Here is a 24876-nt window from a genome sequence, read left to right as displayed (position 1 = left end):
CAGAAGAAGAAGACGACGAGGACGATCAAGAAGGAGAATCGAGAGGAACGGACACAGATAGAAAGAGAGAGAGAAAGAAAGAGAGAGTGCATTGAAACGCGTCATTCGATCGCGAGGTCGGTATCAGGTGCAAACCAGTTTCGGTGCATATAAAAGAGAGACCGCATCGTGCATCGGCGATCTGCACTCAAATGGCGACACGCACTCAAATGTGTATGTACGTGTATGCATATATACATATATATGCACCCGAGCTATACGAACGAGTTCGTGCAACGATGTAACTCCGTTGCAACTTTGAGAAGCGCGCACACATAGTACCGCGTGTTACTCTCGTAATTTCACAAACGCATTCTCTCTTCTCGTCGAGAAGTCTGAATATAAAATAACTCACATCGCGAGAGAGAGAGAGAGAGAGAGAGAGACCGTGATTTTATAGCCTGCGGTATATGTATATCGCGTGGTCGTAAACGATTTCGGAATTTTGCAGTATATCCCGCGAGATTTCATAAACACCAATTATGTATATACCGGAGGATTGTATCGTCGAGCGCGCTAAAAGATACGAGCGACCCATATATTTCCCTATTTTATTCAAATCATTAACATGTCGATGAACTTGTGAAAGATCGCTCGTAAACCGCGATATACAACACATCTGTTGTAAAGGAATTATTAGCACATGTATTATACATTTATTTTTATTAAGAAATCCTACGTTTAATCGAGACTGTAATGCACTTTGTGCATTTCATATTGAGAGAAAAAAAGAGATAAAATTATTAAGTTTATATAAACTTGTTTTTAAAATTTATTATTTAAATAACGCAATCAGAGCAATTAAAATATTAACAACTTACAATACGATGCAATAGTTATTTAAATATTTATACATAAAGATCTTTAATAAATTTCTGTAAAGATAAAAGCTGACATATGCAAATACTTGCAGTTTTTTACATCAATCTTTACGCACAATTATGCATTTCGCTTCAAGAATATGCTTTGCCCTTTTTGTTATCCTTAATGTAACCTCCTCGTCCATATCTTCGAGGATCTCGGAATTACGCGGTCCGGAGATTACTGAAAGGAAGTTGCGATCAATCGCCGAGTAAAATAAACCGGCAGCAAAATCGCGCGCTTAATGCACGCAGACATTAACCGCGATATATTCTATGCAACGAGTTGACGATTTCCATAATGACGCGCGGCGATCGTAATGACGGCGATTAATTTTATTGCCGTTACGCAACGGCAAATCTAAGCAATTGCCACGGCTGCGGTTCAACGATCGAGCGTTAAATAAATCAATTGTACGCTCTGACGAATGACCGATCCGGTTAAATGATCGATGGCGATATATGCTGACATTTCAAACGCACATTCACGCATGTATAATAAAATAGAACGCGACGTTTTAAATATGGCTTCGTAAAAAAGATCAATTACGACAAATGCTCGTTAATAAAAATAACTTGAAACAATATCAATTAAATCCCTTTTATTCGAGGCTATCTATCAGGGTGTTCGCAGCAGACTCAATAAAAAAAATTCCTTGACTTTTTCAGATTTTCCAAGACCAGAAATTAATTTTTTCCTTGACTTTTAGGATTATTTTTTCCAAATTTATAATTTGCATATATCTATATGATAAATCAATTAAATGTTAAATCATGAAATTCTTGAGATATTTTTTTCAACAATGAAAAGGTTCGAAAGTAAAAAAAAAACAAAAGTTTAAATCAATTATACAATCTGCATTATGTACTATATCGAAACAAACATGTCACTATAAACTATTTAAATAATCACCTTTTTTATTTATATTATATCAAATTTTTTAGTTTTATCTCTATTAAACACATTGAAATAAAATAACACGACGATAAAAATATAAATTAACAAACACGCTGTAGATGAATCGATTTTTAGCAACACAGAAAATTAGCGTGCTGAGAGTCAAGGAAAAGTTTATATTTATTTAATAAAAAATTCCAAATTATTGAGACAAATGTAGAATAATGTGGAAAAATCCAGATAAATAGTAAAATTTCCTGACAATTCCAGATTTATAAAATTCACTGACAATGCCCGGTTTTCCAGTTTTCCCTAACCGCTAGACACCCTGTCTATTTTACTTTACACAGTTTGCAATTTGATTTTCTTAAGTGGGATGTGCTAACTTCGCAGAAATATTCTTTAAAAAACATATGTTAAAAAAAAATATTCTACGTTACGAGATATCGCGAATATTAGGAGTGCAAGTTTATATTTATTATATATGCACATCGCATTTTAAGATTGCAGTTAGAAGACAGAATATTCCACGCTATTCTAGCGCGAAGACGATGGAATTCGTGTCACGTTTACGGACGCTTACAAGATACACCTGCCGTTATAAGAACACGTCTGTTTAAGGTGGGATTACATTGGACATCTCTAAATCGCACGATTTTTCGATTCAACGACCCACGTCTGAACCAGGACAACACATCGATGAGAATTAGGAGAAACGAGATTCATTCGACTGTCTGTTGTAACAAAGATTTATTCGCGATGTTGTTGAAAGAATCGAAACCGAAATTAAGCAGAGAATTAATTAATATGTGTTATATATGATTTATATCAAATACTTTATATTATATATATAAATATATATATTAATTTTGTCTTATGGTAAAACATCTGTAAGAACAATTACAAACATTTTAAAGACTTGAAACATTATAAAAGTAACTTTAAGTTGAAAAATACAGCTTTTCCATTAGTCACGATGTCATAAAACTGCATGTTTAAGCATTCAAAAACTGTTTGAGAAAGATGTTCAAGAAATTCATATATCACTTTTCTCCAAAATATGTTTAATCTTTATGAATATAACCAGACTGTTCTATATCTTCTCGTATGTAAGTGACGATTTTCCATTCTACTGATTATTTCCACATAATTAATTTTAATAAAGTTTTTAATTCCTGTGTAATAATCAACAAATAATTTTATAGAGTAAATAATTTAATAAAGAGTGCAGTATCATCCCTTTAATTAAATTTCTACACTAAAAAAATTATTAAATTAATAAATATTTATTTCAATACTGCCCTATAAATCATTTATTTCAAACAAATAAATATATATCTGTTTTGAAGATAATTTTCTTATATCAAATAAATATTTTTTCACATCAAATCAATATTATTAGTTTCAAATTCAAATAAATGATTTATACAGCAGTATTGAAATAAATATTTATTCGAATTCAATAAATTTTTTTTCCATGTAGAAATTAGTATGACAGAAACGTGCCAAGTGTGCTATTTGTTACGTGTCAAACGTGTCGAGAAATTCCAAACGCGATGCACGCAGAGTGCAGTGCCCACACGGAGGTAAAATCACGGTGATGTACCGAGAGAAAGAAAGAAAAGAGACGGGGAAAAGCGCAAGGCGGTCGAGGTCCCCTTCCGACATCTCTAAACGCTTATTATGCGGCATTACCGGCAGCCCTATATACGTGTAATACGCGGTCACGCGACGTTAACCATTGCGGGAACTCCGTGTCCAGGAGCGGTGCAAGTTTTTTGCTTCCCGATGCACAGCGCGCTCGTGGCTCTTGTAATTGTATCCAAGGATATCCGCCGTAATTACCAAGAAACCATCCCGTCCAGCGGTGTACCCGGGAGAGCAAAGTAGTGCGAAAAAAACGGAAGAGAAGTTTCCCTTCTTCTCTGATCTTTCTGCTGCATATCGCGTGTTAAAGTCAGAGATCGACATGTGAATACACACTTGTACGAGCATCGATATGTCGCGGTTCAAAGTAGAACATGTTCGACATCCATCGGCGTCCGTTAGATTTTTTCCAGAGCATGACTGACATTTTTTTTCATTTTTTCTTTCTTAATTTTTTTAAATTTAATTTTTTATTATTTTATTATTTTTAGTTTTTTTTTTATATTAAATATGCAAATAAATTTCAGTATTTATTCAAAGAGCAAATGCTTAATTTTTGTCCTGATTCCAAGAGGAGCCCTGCCTGCGGACGCCTATGTTCAACACATGTGGGGCATAATTTGTAAAATCGACTTTAATTACAAAATCGCGTGTATTAAGTACACCTTATAAATCACGTGCTTTATTTGCTCTCAATATATATTCGTGTGCATAAATGGATCACGCACAACTCCCAAAGTTTGCCATGTTTAAATATAACATAGTTATAAATATTGAAAATTAAAAAGATTTAATTTCTCTATCTCTCAAACATTCAGCTGTAAAATTTCTCGGAAAAAAATATTTGAACATGATAGATGGTATCACTGAGCAAACTGCGCGATCTTGTTGAAAATGCGATAAGATGACCTAAAATACCACACACTCTTCATGGAGAGCCTCTCAAAATAATAGAATAGTAAAAATAGTTATTTTTTTCATGACTATTATATTCCAAGATTATATTGCAAATTAATTGCACGGTTAAAGGAAAATATATTAACTCTAATGTAAAAAGAAAGAAAGAAATAAATACGTGACAAGATTTATATTTATACTACACTACAAATTAATTTAAATTATTGCCGACGATTTATTTTTACTAAAAATAACAAAAAGAGTAAAATTTTAATTAAACTAATCAAGGAGAGCATTTGCTCCCCTAAAAAGTTCTGTCGTAAAATATCTCGATATGGTCTCTTCTGCAAATTTGCGCCACGGTCATTTTACCGCTATTCTTTATCGACGCCAAGAATCTGAATGACTGTGCGTAAAACACCTGTATAATTAGACGAAGCAAGGTGTGAAATCGTCGGCGATAATTTAAACGAATAAGAAGTCGTAACGCGTTCAGCAATAAAACACTAAAATTCCAGCATACCATGGAAAAAGAACACGTGTTATCTTATAGCTGAGCTAATCTTATGATTACGAAAACATCTCGATAGTATCTTCAGGAGGTTCATAATCATGAATAAGCTTATTTTTTACCTTATAAAAATTAAATTACGTATTGTTTATTACTTTAAATTTGGAACAATATTATTTATCCATTTCTTCTTACATTTTTTTTAAATGTTGTCACGTGTAAATATTTGAAAAATTTAAGATAATTTAAAAAAAATTTTTATTAATAATTATCTAACTTGCGTCATTATTTTATATCAAATTTTTCCTTTACCTACTTTCGTGTACAAAAAAAATTATTACTAAAAATAAAAAATACTACCACTTCTCAGTCTTTTTTATGCGGCGTATGCAAAAGAGGGAGAAAAGTAAACCCTAGGCTAGAAAGACAACAGGGATAGAGTTCCAGTGGAAGCGAAGGAAGGTGGTTAACGACGGAAAGAGCAATAAGAAGCATAGCAAAGCCCGCATGTGACATTCGAGACACTTTTTCTCTCTCCCTGGCTATCTCCTGTCATCCTCTCGATGCCCTCTCGAAAGGCTTCGGCTGGTAAGAAGGAGGAAGAGAAAGAGATTGAATCGTCTCCTCCTGACCAGCTGGTACCACTTCTCTCCGTCTTTAATCTCTCCCCGCCTGTCTCGTCTTCACGACATAGGAACGAGAGCTCCGACGAAAGACAACCCACCCTCCTTTTCTTTTCTTCCTCTTCTCTCTCGTCGTTTTCGTACCACAGATCGCGGCGCATTGTAAACTTTTTGAAAGAGCACAAAAGGATGTTCTTTCTGCGAACTACTATGAAGTAGTCCAAGAGAACCACGAAGAATGCGTATTCATATTCATTCACGAAAAAAATGATATTAACTGCTTTAAAAGAGCATTCCTATATATTTCAATTTTCAATGACTAATGTCAACGAGTTATATGGTGATATATGATGCATAAGATATTATGTAAGATATATATTTTCCTATACATTTTCAGAAATTGGATAAATATGAAAATGTATGTAAACACAAAATATTGTTATTTAAAAATTAAATTAATATTAAGTGATTAAAACGATTTACTCCAAGATATAAACGACACATTGTACTGGAAAATCAGTAGTCTAATTTCCCATAACAATCTATCATCAGTACTTAGACCGCTTGTTTAAGCAGCCGCTAGAACAAGTAAACCAGGAGGAAGGCAAGCATATGATGATGTACGACAATGTTATACACTAAAGAGATCAAAAAGAGACGAAGTCTTCCGTTTTAAAAACGTTATAGCGAAACTTAAAAAAACATCTATAAAACCGTATAAAGAAAACTTAATACTTTATTGTGGTAACATCTCTCCCACAATCAGATGTCTAACACGTGTAATGCAAAAGCTTAGACGGAAAAATAAATATCGCGCTAATTATATCCTGCTATACTTGAAGAATTTCTTCAAGACGTTGCATAAAATCACGTTGCATCTCTGGATTTTTCTCGCTTTAAAGCTTTCAGCAACGGGGATGGATAAATCGTTATATAGAGAAAAGGAAGATGTTTTTCCCTCGAAAAAAATGAAAGGAGACGCCGACTGTGATTCGGGACTACGTTAATTGGTTTGCGACGAGTCATCAGACGACGGCGACGAGCCATTAGACATGTTTTTCTAAGCGCTACCACTCTCCGCATAGAGATAATATTTTGACGATGCTTCGCGCGAAGCCGCGCATCACGTTAGTGGGCGTTTAGGCCACCTTGTGCAAACACGAATTTCCGACGGTCAAGTCGCAGCAATAACACTTGGTTCGCAAACAAACGCGGAAGTACCCGAGGCAGGTTACCAAAGTTAACCGTATATCTAAGCGTATATATAGTCGCGTTTACCGTCACGAACAAAAAATCTCGTGCTCTTTTTTTCGGCTGCCGCTTTCTCTCCATTCGAAAAAAGCGCACCTATGCAAATCCATTAACGTCTCTTCATACCTCGAGATTGTTCGATGGGAGCGATAGGCGCGTCACTTGTGCATATTCGATTCGGCTTAAGAGAAGAGAAAATAAAAACGTCAAATTCTGAAAAATCTACAATGGGGCAGAATCGAATTAAGATTTCTTATAAAGAGATTCCGCCGAAAAATAAATTAAATATTATGAGTTCGAAAAATTAATTTCAAAAAATTATATTTAATATTGAAAATAGAAGAAATCGTATGTAACACTAAATTAAAGAATGCAAAAAAAGATTGTAATTTCAAAATATAATTAAATTTCTGGATAATACACATTTATTTGAAATCAATAGCTTTTTTCAGTGTATATATCATAAGAATAATTTAATAATCTCTTGTCAATAATACCTATTTATCCGCTCGCGCGTAATTTGGGATATTGAATTGTCAATGTTTATCAATTATTTACCACATGTGTATATATATATGGCTCACAAATATAGAATCAAATTCATTCGATTGGACAGATATCGGATATTGTCAACGTCCGATCGAACCGGTAATGGTGACCCAGACGCCTATTCGAAGAAGAGATATGACTATGGCATCGGATAACCTCGACGTCGGATAAAACCCGTCTTCACCGGAGGTTTATTTATTTGTCCGGATGGCGATATGAGCCAGTGTATTTACGGCTTATCGGATCACTCGGCCGCGTTCAAGATCGGATGATTGTTCCGAGAACAGTTCGCAACAATGCATTCCTTCTTACGTGCGCGACACATCATTGCATAAAAAATCTTATTAGAATGTTAAGACTGCGGTACGAACGAAATAAAATGCAAAAGCAGATATAAATGTGATTGCGAGTAGTCTTATTTTATTGCAGCTCTTCATTCTTTAAGGGAAACGTCCTTGAGAAGTCTGTTGTTTCTTATTTCCTGTTTTATCGACAAAATGTGAGGTTAGATAAACTATAAATCTATTTATTGGCCATACGGATTGTTTTTTACCTGAAATTAGAACGCTTTGCCCTTTGTTAATATTAATACTTTAATTTGTACAACAATCGTTCTAATTTCAGGTAAAAAACAATCCGTATAGCCAATAGATTTATAGTTTATCTAACCTCACATTTTGTCGATAAAACAGGAAAGAAACAACAGATTTCTCAAGGACGTTTAGAATCTCCTTAAGGGGGGAAAAAGAAAGCGCACTAATCCGTAAATATTTGCTCATTGCATAGATGCGCGAATTAAATAAGATCTTCCTGAATCTTCAAACGCGCGAAAGGAAATATAAATCTTAATAAACGAGACGAGCACGCCGGGACGATATAAAGAACGTGTAAAAAAAATCAACCTGTTGAGCCCTTCGGCGAGACCGACGAAAGCGTTCATGCTAATTAAACGAATAATTTCTGTCTGACAAGAAAATGACATTTCAAGAGCATCGTTGCGAGAATGCCATATATGTATGTTTGAAGAACCCGTATACAATTATATTGATTTTAATGTATCGGAGATGGAATTAATTTTAATCATATTTTACTATTTTTTCATAAAATTCACACTTAAACACAATTCGTTACAAATATACTTTCACACGCACATAAATTATTACTATATACTTTTATCACGCTTTTAATATTTAAAAGAACGAAAAAATGCTACAAAATTCTAATAAGCTGATATCAATCGTTAAATTATTTGCTGTGTGTGAATGTATGTGGTATACGATTTGTATTTGCAATTTTTAAATTTGCATATATCATCCTACACATGAGGATTAAAATCTTTCGGCGTCAGTAGTAATACGGGGGCATGTAATTTATTCAGATTGAAAATGTACTCACTTTCGGCCGCTGTCGAGAAATCTGTCGAATTCCACAGACATTTTGCAGCAAAGAGCCCGCCGATTGTGCGAGGACGAGCACTTGGTGTTGATCATGTGGCCATCTGAAAGCAAAGGGAGCGAGATGAATGTAGGGTGGGCGTGCAATTAATTAAGAGGTTAATAATTATCCTCGTGAGCCGCTGCTACGGCGGTCTAATTAATTCGGGCTAATGGTTCTCGCTTCTTCAGAAGCGCTATCATCTTTTCGAGGATACCTATATCGCGATGTGCTACAACACACACGCACATATTAAAAGTATATCCTTTGTAAATCCATCAATAGTGTAAGTCGGAGGTAATTGTCTTAATTTAAATTAAATTCGGCAAAGGAAAAGAGAAAACGCGAAATAAAAATTTGTCAAAGAATTATTTACCAAAGACTATTAAATTAGGTAAGTATTTTATAGTCTAGAAATTAATTAATTTATTAGATAATTGAATGTATCACAAAGCTTATTATTATTATTATGTTAAATATTCGATTCGATTATTTTATTACGTATTTTCAATTCGAACTATATAGTCGAAAAGTCGAATAATAAATAATCGAATAAAAGATATGTATATGTACATATGCACATGCAAGAATGCAAATTATAATATCGTTTCGTTGCAATTTTTATACAAACAGTATTTTTTTTAAATACTAAGAGTCAAATATAATATATATATTACATATAAAATCTCATTAATTATGATAAAGACCCGAAAATATATGTATAATTTATATCAATAATATTATATATAATATCTATCTACATATAAGTACAGAACTTAATTTTTTATCTATTAAAATTAAAAAGTTAGAAAATTGCACTGTACATTTCTCAACGTATAATTAACGGAAGAAAAAGACATTAGCGCGAAAATTAGAATTTCTATAAATAATAGTTCCCAAAAAGTGATATTACGCGAGATCTCCAGTATGCGATGTTGTCAGCAACATCCCACAACTGGGTGAACCGCAAAGGATGGATCGAGTTCGAGTCAGGTAGAAACGGTAATGAGAAATGGCCGATGCGGAGGTGCAAACCGGTGCAGAGCGCGTGGTGAGGTCAAATGTCGGACGGTGCCCGAGGGTTCGCGTGCTCATCCCCTCCTCCTGCGAATCTTCCGCACCCGATATTATCCTTCTCAGAACTCGTGTCCACCCACGTTCCCTGCCTCCGCTCGTGACTAATGCGTCGTCCGAGTTATGAGCGAGGTATGAAATAATGCCGAGCTTTATTAAGGGGCGCCCATAATAATCCGCGTCAATTTCGTCATCTTTTCCTTTTCACACGCGAGGGTCATACTTTTGTATTCGTCATTTAAATGACTAGGTGTCCAGCAGACTCGATGAAAAAAATTCCCTGACTTTTTCAGATTTTCCAAGACCAGAAATTAATTTTTTTCCCTGACTTTTTAGGATTATTTTTTCCAAATTTATAATTTGCATATATCTATATGATAAATTAATTAAATGTTAAATCATGAAATCCTTTAGATATTTTTGTCAACAATGAAAAGATTGGGAAGTTAAAAAAATCAAAAGTTTAAATCGATTATACAATCTGCATTATGTACATACAATAATCGAAACAAACATGTCACTATAAACTATTTAAATACCTTTTTTACCTTTTTTATTTATATTATATTAAACTTTTTTAGTTTTTTCTCTATTAAACACATTGAAATAAAATAACACGACGATGAAAATATAAATTAATGAATACGCACAGAAAATTAGCGTGCTGCGGGAAGGAAAAGTTTATTTAATAAAAAAATTTCAAATTACTGAGATAATTGTAGAATAATGTGGAAAAAACCAGATGAATAGTAAAATTTCCTGACAATTCCAGATTTATAAAATCCCCTGACAATGCCTGGTTTTTCAGATTTCCCTGACCGCTAGACACCCTGACTTTCCTTTGTAAATGTCTATTTTTTTTATCGGTTTTTTATATTCTCCTCGGACAATACCACGTGCCCAAAAATGAGCGAAACAACACGAATGGAAACTTGCCTCTCACTTCGTCCGATGCGTAATATTATTCGCGTTCCCGATGCATCTTTCCGCCCTTCGTCGGCCGTTTCTCATCATTGGCTCTCTCCGCCTGCTCGTCATTTGCATCCGCGCCCGAGGGTGCAATTGAGATGCATTCTATATAGTAGGCTGGCAATGATATTGCCGGTTAGAATTCGCCGTGTTGCCGTTATTATCTCAGAGATTTAAGTTCACTCTTAACTGACGTTTGAAAATATAGGGAAAAAACACGATTGTGTAAATTTTTATCATCTGTCGAGGAAAAGCTTCAATATGCATGTTTTATTAAAACAATCTGCTATTTTTTTAAGTATAAAATGTAATTGTTTTAAAACAATTTATATGATTATTAATATATTGTATTTTTTAAAATATATACATATATCATGTGTATATTTTTTAAATTATATATATCATATATTTTTATTTCAAGAACTTGTCATTGAATTTTAAATTTTCACATTTAATTGATTGATCGATTAATTATTCCATAAAGGCTGTTTACAAATTCGTATAATGAAATGAAAAGATTTCTTTAGTATTTTTAAACAACATACTCATAAATATACGAGAATACAATCGATCTGTTGCATAATATATTATTATACATAAACTTGGCTAAACTATTTTAATAAATTTATAATAGGAAAAAATTACAAAACATGCGATAATAACAAATTGCGAGATTGAGTTTAACAAAATTATCAAATTTATTAAATTAATTTAATTGAACTATTTGCTAAAAATTTATGATCAATCATGTTTTATTAAACACTAAAATAAGCAGATAGAAGCATCACTTCTCCATTGTTTCGGAGCTCTCAATTCGAAGACGCACCAAGCAATTATCCAAATAAACAGCATCTTATATAATTCAACTCCGAACAGACGACCGAGACGTAGATGTGACTAAATTTTCGAAATGATTGACGAGCAACTTGGCTTCTACGAACGAACAAGACGAGCTCCTGCATATATACGCCTTCGTTTCGTTAGCAATTATCGCATAAACGAGGCCAGCCATTAAAACCCGCTGTCGTAATTATCTGTGACTCGTATTACAGAGAGAAATATTCATATTTCGTTCGGGTTTTTTTTTTAAATATAGAACCATTTGTATGTTAACCGTTTACGTGCTCGCACATCGAAAAAGATTTCGTGATCTCGAGATTGTTGATTACGAGATAATATCGACGAACAAATATGATATAACAAACAAAATGAAATTATTATTCCGTTTGTAGTATTATTGCAATCGTATTCAATTGAACACAGAAAAAATCGATAATTTCATGATTAAACCTTCAAGTTAATTAATTCAGGATTAATTAATTCAGGATTAATTAATTCTGAATCAATTTCAATAATTAGCTTATTAATTTTATAGCATAAATTCACAGGACCAAATACTAATTTTTAATATTTAATGAACTAACGAGAAGCATCGATTGTGATTTATTACGATATAATACCATTCAAATTAAATTTTATAAATTAATTAAAAATTGTTTTTGACACATACATGTATCACATAATTCATTTTTATTTAGTTTATTAATACATTACACTGTAGGTGCAAAATGATTACCTCTATATGTTTTAAAATTTTGTTAAATTTTTAAACAGAATTAAAAACTGATTTATCTAAATAAAATTTATAAAGTAAGATAATCGCGAAGTATAAATAATTAAAGAATTTTATAGAAAATCTGTTTTGGTCATGCAAGATTTAATTAGTTTGAGAAAAAACGATTGGCAAGTACTCACTAGTTTGATTTTGGAAGTACAGGTCGTCTTTATCGGTGAAGAACCAGGTCTGTAAACAGAAAGAAAAAAGAATTGTTATATTTTGATTATACGCAGTCCTTTTTCGATTCCACACCCGATGCAGCGCAATAATCACGGCTCTAGCACGTACGCGCTTGATTGTTTACCACAGACTATCGAGCCCAAACAACACGCAGCACGTATCGATCATAAATTTCAATCCCTTTCTTACCCCTTCAAAACGAATCGCTCCATCCGCGTCAGTAATACATAATAAATCTTATAGCCTTGAAGCAACTCTGCAATACACTCCTTTCATTTGTATTATTAGCGAGACGAAATCATAAATATAGGACACGAGATAAAAACAAATATTCGATAAAAAAGAATAATGTTTCAATCTTGCTATAAGCGACATCAGTATAAATAACGATATTTCTTTTATTTAGAAATAATTCATCAAAAAATCTATTATAATCATTAAATGAAATAATCCAAGTAAGGTTATAAATACTAGATCTACAAATGTTAAACATTAAATTCTGAGCAAGGAAAAATGTTAAATGAGAATATTTTAAGGAATATTCGTTGCCAAATGATTTATGTATCTCTTACATGCATAATTTCGTTCATATAATTTCAAGATTTTTTCTAATAATCATTATAGATGTACAAAGAGCTGTTATAAAATAAAATTCCTCAAAAAGGAAACAAAATAATAATTAATTATTAGAATGTTCGGTGATTTTAATATTTGATTAAACAAAAATTTGGTTAAAAATTGTCAAATATTTACAGAGCGAAAGCAGCATATGGTAGGCATGAAACTATGATAAAATGATACGTTCGATCACAGATGATTCGAGTTACACTCGTGTGTTCTATCGCATTGAAAAATTTATTTCGAAGCACCGCGAGTTGAGACTTTCCATTTGTATCTGTCGCATCGCACATCATCCTTCCGTTGCATCTGGGACTCGAACATATCGCAGCGTCGTTACGTTACGATCGGCGTGCACGTGTTAAAGTAGTCGCTTATTTTTAGTTCCCAAGAGTAGAGCAGTTCCCTTCAGGAAGTGAACGAGCAAGAACGAATGTGAGATGGTGCTCCAGACGTCAGAGACAATGTCCCAATGATTTTCACGCGACAATATCTCGCACCGGTCCCATAAAACGCCGAAAAAGCCAGCCGAAGAAAATTCCAAGAGGAAACACGCGTGATTTCAGTGTAATTTTATTATAAAATGGCTGCTTAAGAAAAAAAATAAACAAAATTAATTCATTATAAATTATAATTATATTTTCCGATGTTTTACGTCGGCTGACATTGAATCACCAGTTGCTCGTTCTATCTTAATTCAAAATGGAATTTAAACGTTTATTTCAACTATACGAGACATTAAATAAATCGCACACGATCTAATCAATGGCATAGTTTTTAAATGCAAATTTCATCGATTTGCTAAGCAGCAATGTTTTAGGATTAATAAATTGCGTTTCGACATTTAAATTACGCCGACATTTTCGAGTGTGATTTTAGCGGATATCCGGAGGTGCAACGAACGTAAAAATAGCGCGAGGAAGAAGGCACTGCAATTGTGACGTGTTTATCTGAGGCATGCAGATGGAGAAAAAAGGAAGAGAGAGAGAAATCGAAAAACTCGTCAGCATTCCCAGAAAGAACATGAATATCCGGTAGAACGAATAAACGTCGTGTACAAAAATAAGAGACGAGTGTCGCGATGACGTCAGTGGCACCGGCGTCGCATTACATCGATATAATTGCATTAATCTCACACGTACGTCCTGCTTAAAAGAGCCGTCATCAAGCTGATCTTCGGGCTTTTCGCGGGAATTCGTTAAGCCGTCCCGAGTGTCGGTTATTTCGCTCCTAAGTTATATCAAGTACGATACTCGGCACTTATGTATAAGGAGCGTAGAACCGTATTAAGTCTCGCTCGTTACGTCTAATTAAACGAGGCAAATTCGTCTTATAGTGTTAAAGGAACTTAAATCGTTCTATGTGAAATGCAAACATCGCCTACTGCCAATCTCCAAAATGGAACAAGACGATGATCTCCAAAATGGAACAAGAATTTCTTTTAAATATATAATTTTAATATATATATATAAATTATATAATTAAATTATGTCAAAAACTTGAAATTTTTTTAGCAAAAAATATAAATTTCTTGATGAAATAAATACTAGTTCTATCAATATCATGATAATGTTTGATAAAATATGAGAGAAGCTTTTAACTCATATGCAATATATAAAATGAAAAATATCAAAAGGCTTCATATATAATAAAATATAGAGAATATTTATTATATAATAAAAAATTAACTAATTGGAATTTTAAAAAATTTAATTAACAGATGCTATTAATTAGTAATGTCTGCATTAAAAGCAATGTGCAACAAAATTGTTATATTTAAAAATGCCTCCATTAAAATTCTCCATAAATAAATATAACATATAAACAAATCTAATATATAAGCAAATAAATAAAAAATAGAATATAAAAATATATTACTTAAAAATTACTTAAAAATTGCTATAAAAGAGATATAATATTTCTTTGTTTTTTATTTTTTTAATGTGTCTGTCCAAAATATTCTTGACGTACAAATTCGGTAGTCTTCAATTAGAAAAGATTAAATAAATATCGATGATGTGCGATTATATCGCATCGAGTAAATTGCAAATCGCAGCTGCGTCTCATCACCGAACATATAAAAGCAATGTAAATTAGGGGGAAATATAATTTGCAGCGAATTCTCATTGGTGCTCCGCATCGCGCCGTGCGAAATTGTGCCGGACCTTTTGAGACTTGCTTAAATAACCGAATAATCAACCAATTATCCGAAGTCAGTTCCGACTGATGGAGAACGGCCTTCGCCAATTGGGGGATTGCAGTATCGGCCGAGTCATTCTAAGTAACGACATCAGACTTTGACCCACGATCGACCTGTCGAGAATTTCAAGGGGTTCTTTTTATGAATCACGAAAATTTGTACCTAGAAATGTGTATCCACACCTCCGTTTTATGACACGACAATCGGACGGCATGACTATCTAAATTTAAAGAAAAGCATAATAAAAGATTCCGTTGAATTGTGAACCTTATAATAATGGCTCGAAACAGTTTGAGACTTCAAAGGAAAAAAAACATTACAAAACGTAAAATTACTTCAGTAAGATTCTAAAGAAAGATTTCCTCGTAAATCGTACTTCTAAAATGCAATATTTTAAAAATAGCAAAAGTTGATCTATTATAAAATTTTGCCAACAAATTATTAAGATGTTTCATAAGATTACAATAAATGGTCGAATATATTGTCATTATAACTTAAATTTAGAATTTTGGAACAGTCACTGTACAAAAAATGTTCGTGAGTAAATAATTGTTATACATATAGTGACACATTATAAAAGGGATATTATAACAAGGCGTAAACCCTAAAAAATATATATTGCATTCGCGTTTTCTGGGCAGATCTCGAGAGGGAAGCAATTTAAGCGAGTCGGGTGACTATTAACGACTTGACCCTATTATATGCCACATAAAATAACGGGCACGTAAGAACAAGAAAAGAAATAGGTAGCGAAATGTATAAATGAGGCCATTAAAGACCATTAACAACGCCGTAAGGTAAGGTGGTAGCCGAGGGGAGAAAGACGAATATAGGGATTGTGCCAACACTAAATACGTAATAAATGTTCCTCCTCAATGGAGCGCATTATTAAAACGCGTTCCTCGAGATATACGACGTATTAATAATCAAAACATTGCGACCTCTCTCGCTCACCTCTATCCAATTTGAGAGGGAAACCTAACACTTAAGTGAATTGCTATACGCGGTACTTTCTTCTTTTTGGAGAAATTGCAGATTTTAAAAATACAAAAAGGGGAAAGAAAGTATATAAAAATAATAAAATAAATTATATTATAATTAAAAAGTCAGAAATGCAAGCCACCATTAGAAAACACTAACTAAAATATCAGATTTTTCTATATAACTCTGAATCTTTTTTAAGACAATTTTTATTGATAATATTATTAATTGCAATATTGTCTAGCTAATATTTCGGAAACAGTTTTCTAACAAAGATTTTCTTACGCGAAATTCATACAAAAAATTGTCAAAAAATAAAAACATAAAACAAAAATAATTTTATATTTCACAATTTTAATTTAAATTTAATGAGCTAATTTTCTTTTTTCTATATACCTACAGTTGTTTTGTTCGAAAACGTTTTTCGTTTCACGATACTGCTATCTATTTTAGTAAGATTGTTTTGTGAAAACAAAAGAAATTTGAGAGCATCTAAAGAAACCGATCTGCATTTTCAAGACATATTGGCCCGCAGATAATTTGAAACCTCAAGTGGTTAGGTTTCTAGCCGAGTCTATTATCCTCACTGCGATAAATCATCTACCGTAAAATGAATCGTGAATTTTTAATTCTTCAAAATGAAATGGGCTCTTTTTAACCGTTAGAAATTATTGATTTATTATTCGGCAAAATATATTTCTCTCGAGTATGTATTTTATTAATATCTGAAACGCATCCAAACTTTAATTATACATGTATAACTAAATCATTCATTTCTCTTTTAAAAGTAGATTTGATTCATTATGCAATTAATTACACGGTAAAAAACATTTCGTATTTCTGTTGAAATTATCTTGTGTAGAAATTTTTGTGTTAAATTTTTAACATACTCTTATGTTAATATAACATATTGTCGTTATGTTATTTTGACATTTGTCTGTTGAGTTAATATTCACTATTTTTAAGTGTTAAAACAACACAATTAAATGAAAATGTACGAATTTTTGCTTATATTATATTTTTATTTTTATATTTTTGTGTTATTTTTTCACATATTACGTGTGTTATTTATTTACATATTTGTCCTCTGTTAAAATGACATTAAAATTAGAGTAGATAAATTGAGACATGTGAAATGTGTTAAATTTAACATAAATTTTTTTACTGTGTAGCTATAAATATATATCAAACAAACGATTTGAATCGACTCTTTACAATGTAAAAATGTTTTTATCAAATTATAATTAATTTTTGTACGATATTCCATACTGACACAATAAATGCATCGAAGCTCTGCAATAATGAATACGTGAGATGATCTCGATCATTTCGATGTTCTCGATCACTCTTGCGAATAAAAGAACGATCGGTTCCGGTCGACTCAAATAATCGCGGCGCATCGCTTAATTATCAAGAAAGGAACAACGAAAAGGTGAGTTGGTTGAGAATGCTCGTGGGTGGACTAAGTCGGTTAACGCGGAGGTCGTCAGGGTCGGAGGTAAATCGTGAGATCTTCCCACGAAACAGAAACCGTGCACAGCCGGACACAGACTTTTATTATTCCCATCGTCCCTTTTCTCGTTCGCGTCGCGGAAAATGCGTACCGCAAATCATGAATAACGCGAGCGTACGCGAAGAAAAAGCGTGAGATAGTCGGAAGCAAAGAATAATTGGGAATATAAAGTGAATAAAGACATGAAAATTACGAATTTCTTACTTAATGGAAAAAATAATCCTACAATTTACTTTGAACCCCCATACATTTTTTATAATCTTTCGAGAAAATTTACAAATGTCTATTATCTTTTATTCCATTCAATTCATTAAAATAATTTTATAAAATAATATGTTATTCACTTTACGGTAAAATATAATCATATACACACATATTTCAAAAAAGGAAAAAAGTGAGATAGATCTTTAGAAAAACAACTTTTCTTATATGTATACATGTATGTATAAATTGTATTCTTGTTTGAAGAGAAAGAGAGAAAATACATAAAATGTTAATTTATAATAGAGTTATAAATTGTGAGAATTGAATAAAAGATAGGCTACATTTATTTATTTTAACAAATCGAGCATGAACTCAGAAATTGACAAATAAAATTGTCAAAATATCTATACAAGACAGTGTTTCCTGATCTGACTGACATCTTGTACATGCTTTTATTCCATACAATACGAAAAAGAGAATCAGCTGAGAATACAGGAAATGCGTGAACTCGTGCACACAAATCCAAGTAGCAATTACCTGCAGGAACGGTATATTAACCCGGAGAAACACCAAAGGACGCGGAAGCTGCTGATGCACGAGAGTTATTTCTTTATATATCCGTTTCTTTATTCATTGTACCGGTGTGTGAGAACTTCTCAAGATCTCTTTATCGGTGTTAATTATCATTTGTTCAAGAAATTCATTGTCGTATCAATTCTCATAAAAACCGAATAACAATTTATCAAGATTCTCTGCAAAATATATAAATATTACATGTACTCTACATAAGAGCTATAATTTACAATTAATTTAAATCTAAAAAACAAGCATATATTTTTACATACACAGTAAAAAAATTTATGTTAAATTTAACACATTTCACATGTCTCCATTTATCTACTCTAATTTTAATGTCATTTTAACAGAAGACAAATATGTAAATAAATAACACACGTAATATGTGAAAAAATAACACAAAAATATAAAAATAAAAATATAATATAAACAAAAATTCGTACATTTTCATTTAATTGTGTTGTTTTAACACTTAAAAATAGTGAATATTAACTCAACAGACAAATGTCAAAATAACATAACGACAATATGTTATATAATATTAACATAAGAGTATGTTAAAAATTTAACACAAAAATTTCTACACAAGATAATTTCAACAGAAATACGAAATGTTTTTTACCGTGTAACTTTCATGTAAGCAAAAAAACGATATTACATATTATATTATTATATTATTATATAAGAAATCGTAAGGGAAAGTATCAAGAAAAAGAAATATTTATTATTATTAAACTTGGCGCTGTTTTAATGTAAAAACACAATCAATCTGATTCTACAACATCGAATAAATCATATTCGCGAAATAAGATATCATTTGCTTACGAAGAGCATAAAAGGAAGCAGCGACATTTTGTGAAAAGGCAAATGGGAAATTGTAGAGGCAGGAAAAATGGAACAAATCTCATTCCCACGGCGCAAGAGATTGCGAATTCACGCTGATCTTTCGCGACAAGATCTACTGTAAATACGCGTGAATACGCTTCGATACCCTTGGATAAGACTCAACGAATCGTATACAAAGTGTTGCCTATTCCGTTCCTGCAGAAAGCGTGTAGATGAATCTCTCAATGATGAAAACGCTGCGATAAGACTATACGTGCATTTATCACTCTTTAACACGATTAACCCTTACCCTGCTCGCTCGAATTCTCTTTGAAAATAATAGTTTCCGAAAAATCGTAAAAGATATCATTTATTCTTATGATTCTTGAATGTATTATATCCGCGTAAAAATCAATATCAAATTGAATGTTATAAACATTATTAAATATTAATTATTTAATAATAATAAATTTAGTAAAATGTAGTCAAAATAAAAAAATTTCTATAATTTTATATATATATATATATATATTTTATATCAACGATATATAATTGATAATATATTAATTAATTTTTATTAACGTTATGTATTAATTATCTTTATTAGAGTTGGATAAATTCTATCTGCTCTTTACGAATTACCGCGTACTTCGCTGTCATCGTGGATTTAAATCCAATTATTAATTAATAATGTGTAATTTTATATATTTATATATTAATTAATAAATAGATTTAATTTAAATAGATCCACGATGACAGGGAAGTACGCGATAATTCGTATAAAGCTGATAGAATTTATCCAACGTCTAATAAAGATAATTAATACATAACGCAAATAAAATTAATTAATATATATCATCAATTATATCGTTAATATATATGATTGAAATAAGTAAAAAATATCTCTTATATATGTATATATTGGAGATAATGAACGATGTTCTCCCGAGGTTCAAAGATATTATCATAGTCTGTTACGCTACATTTGTAACAAGACTACCACAAGACAAGATCGGAGTCTTGTAAGCGCAAGAAACGGAGCGACCAGGTGACGCTAATTAATCCGGGATATCGGACATTACACGGATCTAATAAGCCGAGACTCACCTGATTCTTGGCGAATTGGAACCACGTGTCGATGATGGCCGGTAAACGCGAATGATGATAATGTTTGGTGGTCTTCACACTGATAAATACGTCGTTGAGATTCGTGGCGAACGGTGCCATCGTCGCCGTCGCCACCGGCGGAGTCACCGGCGACTCCTCGCTGATTAACTTCCTCAACGCCGGCACTTCCACTATCACGCTACGGCTATTCACTTCCGCCACGTTCATCTCGTCGATCCACTGGAACGCAATTTATCAGAATGCATTAATTTTTTCAACGAAACTCCACGTCACAATTATTATCCAACTAGAGCTATCAATTATTATCAATATACATATATAGAGGGTGTTATAAAAGTACCGGAACAGCTATGATTTTTTCTAGAACTCATATTTTTCGAATTATTCTGCTGTTCCGGTACTTTTATAACGCCCTGTATATAAAAATTCTATCTTATTTATTTTATATACAATTATTAATATAATTATTTTACATATAGATATTGTATTTATTTATTTGATTATATCAAATATATACATAAATATGCATGGCATCATGATAATCATATTTAAAGAGCTCTCGTAGATATTCATATATTATCAAAATTGCAGATTATTAATTGCAAATGCGGTTGATGAATATAACCTTATTTTCCCTTGTATATGTATAGATTATACAAATATAGGTTTTGACAAGATATTGATTTGCGCAAAGTAGACATAAAATCGTATACGCCAGGAATGACGACAACGATTGCTCCAATTACCTGACGCGCTGCAACAGCCTGGTAGAGGAGGATTGTAGCGTAAGCGGTCGCGATGACGAGCGCTAACGTCTGGAGGCCACGTCTCGTCGGCAGACCTCGTGGCATCATGCCGGCGCCGACGACGTCGGCGGCGACGTGCGGCGTACGAGGAGCCTGAGGGCTGCTAACGGACTTGCAGGACCACCCTTGTCCCACCACCACCGTAAGATCCAGGCATCTATCCTCGAGGTTCATCGACGAAAACGCGCGCACCATAACACCCCACGAATCTATTTCACCCGCGTGTCCCTTCGATTGTCAGCGTATCACTCCGCCGATTTTTCCCGCCAAAACGTCACGTCGCGTGGCAACGGAAAACACCCTTTCTTCTCTTCTCTCTCTCTCTCTCTCTTCTTCTCCCTCGCGAATTTCCGAAGCTCCTCGATTGTCCCGTCAATCATATTCACGCACGCGAATCACGATCGCGAATTCGTCGACGCGACGCGTCATATTTCGCATCAATTGATCCCGTATCAATCACTTACATCACTTGGCAATAATGCGTTCAATGAGTTTCGAATCTCGCGGCGACGTCATTCGGCGCTGACGTCTCGCGGCACACTTCATTTCGTATAGCGATTTCGAGCGTTCTACGCAAATCGAACGACTTTTATTCTCGTTGTTCGGTTCTTCCGAAGAACAGTTTCGACGACGAAACTCTTTTCACGACATCGCGTTAAAAAGAGACGACGAAAACTATCACATCGATGACGCAACTCACGCACTCGCACTTGTCGGATATATCCACATTCGCGCGCGGTCACTTTTCCCTCGGACGTCGCGAACTATCGAATCGGAGTGCAACGAAGCAACGAGTCATCCACTTCGCGTTTCATCGAAAATCGAAAATTGTCCGTACGACTGTCGAGCTGTCAAACCTTCGAGAGTAACAGGTTGCGGCGGCGCGAAACGCCAATTCGAGTCTTACACCGGCACGAATATCCCCTGTTGCCCGGCGCGCGACGGTCCGACGACTGATCACATGAGCCGTTGCCGTGACTACGCTGTAAACATCGCCATGGTAGGCACTACGCCGGGTAGGTGGGAGGGGGGAGAAAAGTGGTGCCAACAGCCGCGCGAGAGGGGAGCGCGCGAGAAATGTATACGTGTTTTTTTTTTTTTTTTTTTTTCAAACACGCGATTGTGAGGGAGGACGGAGGAATGTTTCGAATAAAAATATATGTGTATTTTGATTTATAAGAATATTAAAAAATGTATATATACATATATTACGCTAGTCCTACATATTATATATATATATATATATATAATAAGAGAAAGATATATATATATCTTTCTAAAATTTATATTACTATATAAATAAATCGCCTCGTGAAGAATTAATTTTATTAACTATGTCTAGTTTATTGCGCATTTATAAAATAATTGCGAAGCTTTAGGAATAATTTTTAAAAAGAACAAGCTTCAACAAAAACATATATGTCACAAATGATTGTTAAATTCTGATTGAAATCTTCAAATTCCAGCGATTCGTATATAATTTTTTCAGAATTAATTTTTTGCAGAAAATACACTAAGAGAAAGATGCCAGATTACACTCATTGTCAATAAAATAAAGATTTTTTTATAATTTATTATCTAAATAAATATATACATAAAGTATTTATATAGAATGTATATACTTTAAAATCTCGCGTGTCTTATAAAAAAAGTTTCTTTTTTTAAATTTTCATTGTCTATCTGATATTAACTAATTTTTTGATAGCATATAATAAATTGTACTTTTAATTAAATGTAGCAGTCTTTCTCGAAGTTCTTGTGTTCATATATAATTATAGAACGTATCACACCAGAAAATAAATAAAATGATTCAATACAAACGATAATTAGTAGTGTTAAGAAAGTTTTCTACTACGTACATGTATGTTATATAGCAAAAACTGTAAAAAAAAATATTTAGTTTAATATTCCAATCATGTTATAAATAAAAAAGTCCCTGTCATTTATATAATATAATCTAGCAGTAACTGTGGAAGATCCTTTCGTTAAAAAATTATAATATTTTTTATGAGATATTATTAAATATTTTTTCATAATTATCTATATGGTAGATTAACTTTGCTAATCTTTATCGTAATCGATTGCTTCAATTTAATACAAATTAATGATTGTTTGATATATGAAAAATCTGATTATATATATATATATATATATATATAAAACACGCATATGGAAATATTAATGCAACTTAATTAAATGATACTACAGAACAGCAGTAGATAATAAACCTTCAGTCGAACATTTTGCTCAAAAAAAAATTGAACATATTCATAAAGATATATATATATATATCAAGTATATTAATATGCATCTTAACAATGACGATGCACATTATATACATAATAAAATTATAACTGTAATTATAAAATTCTATCAAAATGTCATTGAACAAAATTTTGTAGCTACCTGAACTCGATGTATACCTAGGGATATTTCAAGATTCTTGATACAGCTTTTCGTCGGTAACATCGCAATAACCGACGTACATCGCCTTTATTATAGATTTGGCCCTATATAAATAAAAAATTCAAATTTAATATTTTATATTTAATTAAAATAATTCATAAAATATTTCTTAATGTTAACAATATAAAACAAAAATATTAATGTAAATATATTTTAGATACATATATATATGAATAAAAATATAATAGTTTAAATACATACATACATACATACATACATATATATATATATATATATATATATATATATATATATATAAATGTAATGATTTATTATTTTGACTACTAAATATATTATCGAATTATACTGTAAATGGCAATTTCAAAATAATATTTTTAGTGCAATAGGAATGGAAAACATGTGTCAACGCGATTAATTATACGATACGTACCCAGCATCTCCCTTCCGAATATTACTCACAACTGTATATTTATACATCGGCGAAAAAGTGAAAAAAAAATATTGGTTAATTTCGAATACACGAAAACGAATTGTCGATATCGAAACTAATAGCATATAATGATGATTACACGCGACGTATTTAATGCACCGAAATAATTAGTATCTATCACTTGATACTCTCGTTAATTGTTCGCGCACAAAATTCACTTTTAGACGACAAATAATCGTGAAAAATACAGAATTCGAATGCGACTCTACCTCTACAATCCATCATGGCGCGTTGAGACTGACTGCGACTTGAAATCGAAGAGCAAAATTGCGATTCTCGAAGTATCGAAACTATCGATATATCGATATATCGATAATCGCAATTCAAAATCGCAATATATAACTTATATAGATTAGTTCTTTGCAGTTGCATGTATTTTATTTATTTACTTTTTTAAAACAATATATCTTATTTCACATAAATAAATGTTAATATCATGCATCTATAAAAAATAAATCTAAATATTCGATCTAAAAAAAATGAAATATATCTTACATAATATTTAAATATCAATCGTTTTACTTTGTTACTGACGTGAGCTTTTTATATAATGTGAAT

General features: G+C 32.5%; 1 protein-coding gene across 3 annotated transcripts in view; it reads right to left on the bottom strand.

Moving 5' to 3' along the window:
* Positions 1–24876, bottom strand: part of fng (Fringe glycosyltransferase) — a 92937-nt gene that overhangs the window by 67523 nt on the left and 538 nt on the right. Inside the window, exons 1-5 of one of the 3 annotated variants that reach the window (XM_029300564.2) lie at positions 24259–24832; positions 23808–23911; positions 20575–20814; positions 12508–12556; positions 8671–8773 (exon numbers count right to left, since the gene is read on the bottom strand). In XM_029300564.2, coding sequence (XP_029156397.1) covers positions 8671–8773; positions 12508–12556; positions 20575–20814; positions 23808–23870 — 455 coding nt within the window. In that variant the 5' untranslated portion in view covers positions 23871–23911; positions 24259–24832. Of the gene's footprint in view, positions 1–8670; positions 8774–12507; positions 12557–20574; positions 20815–21341; positions 22385–23807; positions 23912–24258; positions 24833–24876 lie in introns of those variants that run through there. The other 2 variants (XM_029300563.2, XM_029300562.2) reach the window with 2 other exon arrangements.

The sequence above is a fragment of the Nylanderia fulva genome, unplaced genomic scaffold (assembly GCF_048542155.1).
Source record: "Nylanderia fulva isolate GAGA-0341 unplaced genomic scaffold, ASM4854215v1 Scaffold14, whole genome shotgun sequence".
Taxonomy (NCBI): domain Eukaryota; kingdom Metazoa; phylum Arthropoda; class Insecta; order Hymenoptera; family Formicidae; genus Nylanderia; species Nylanderia fulva.
This window is presented reverse-complemented; position numbering and strand designations above follow the sequence as displayed.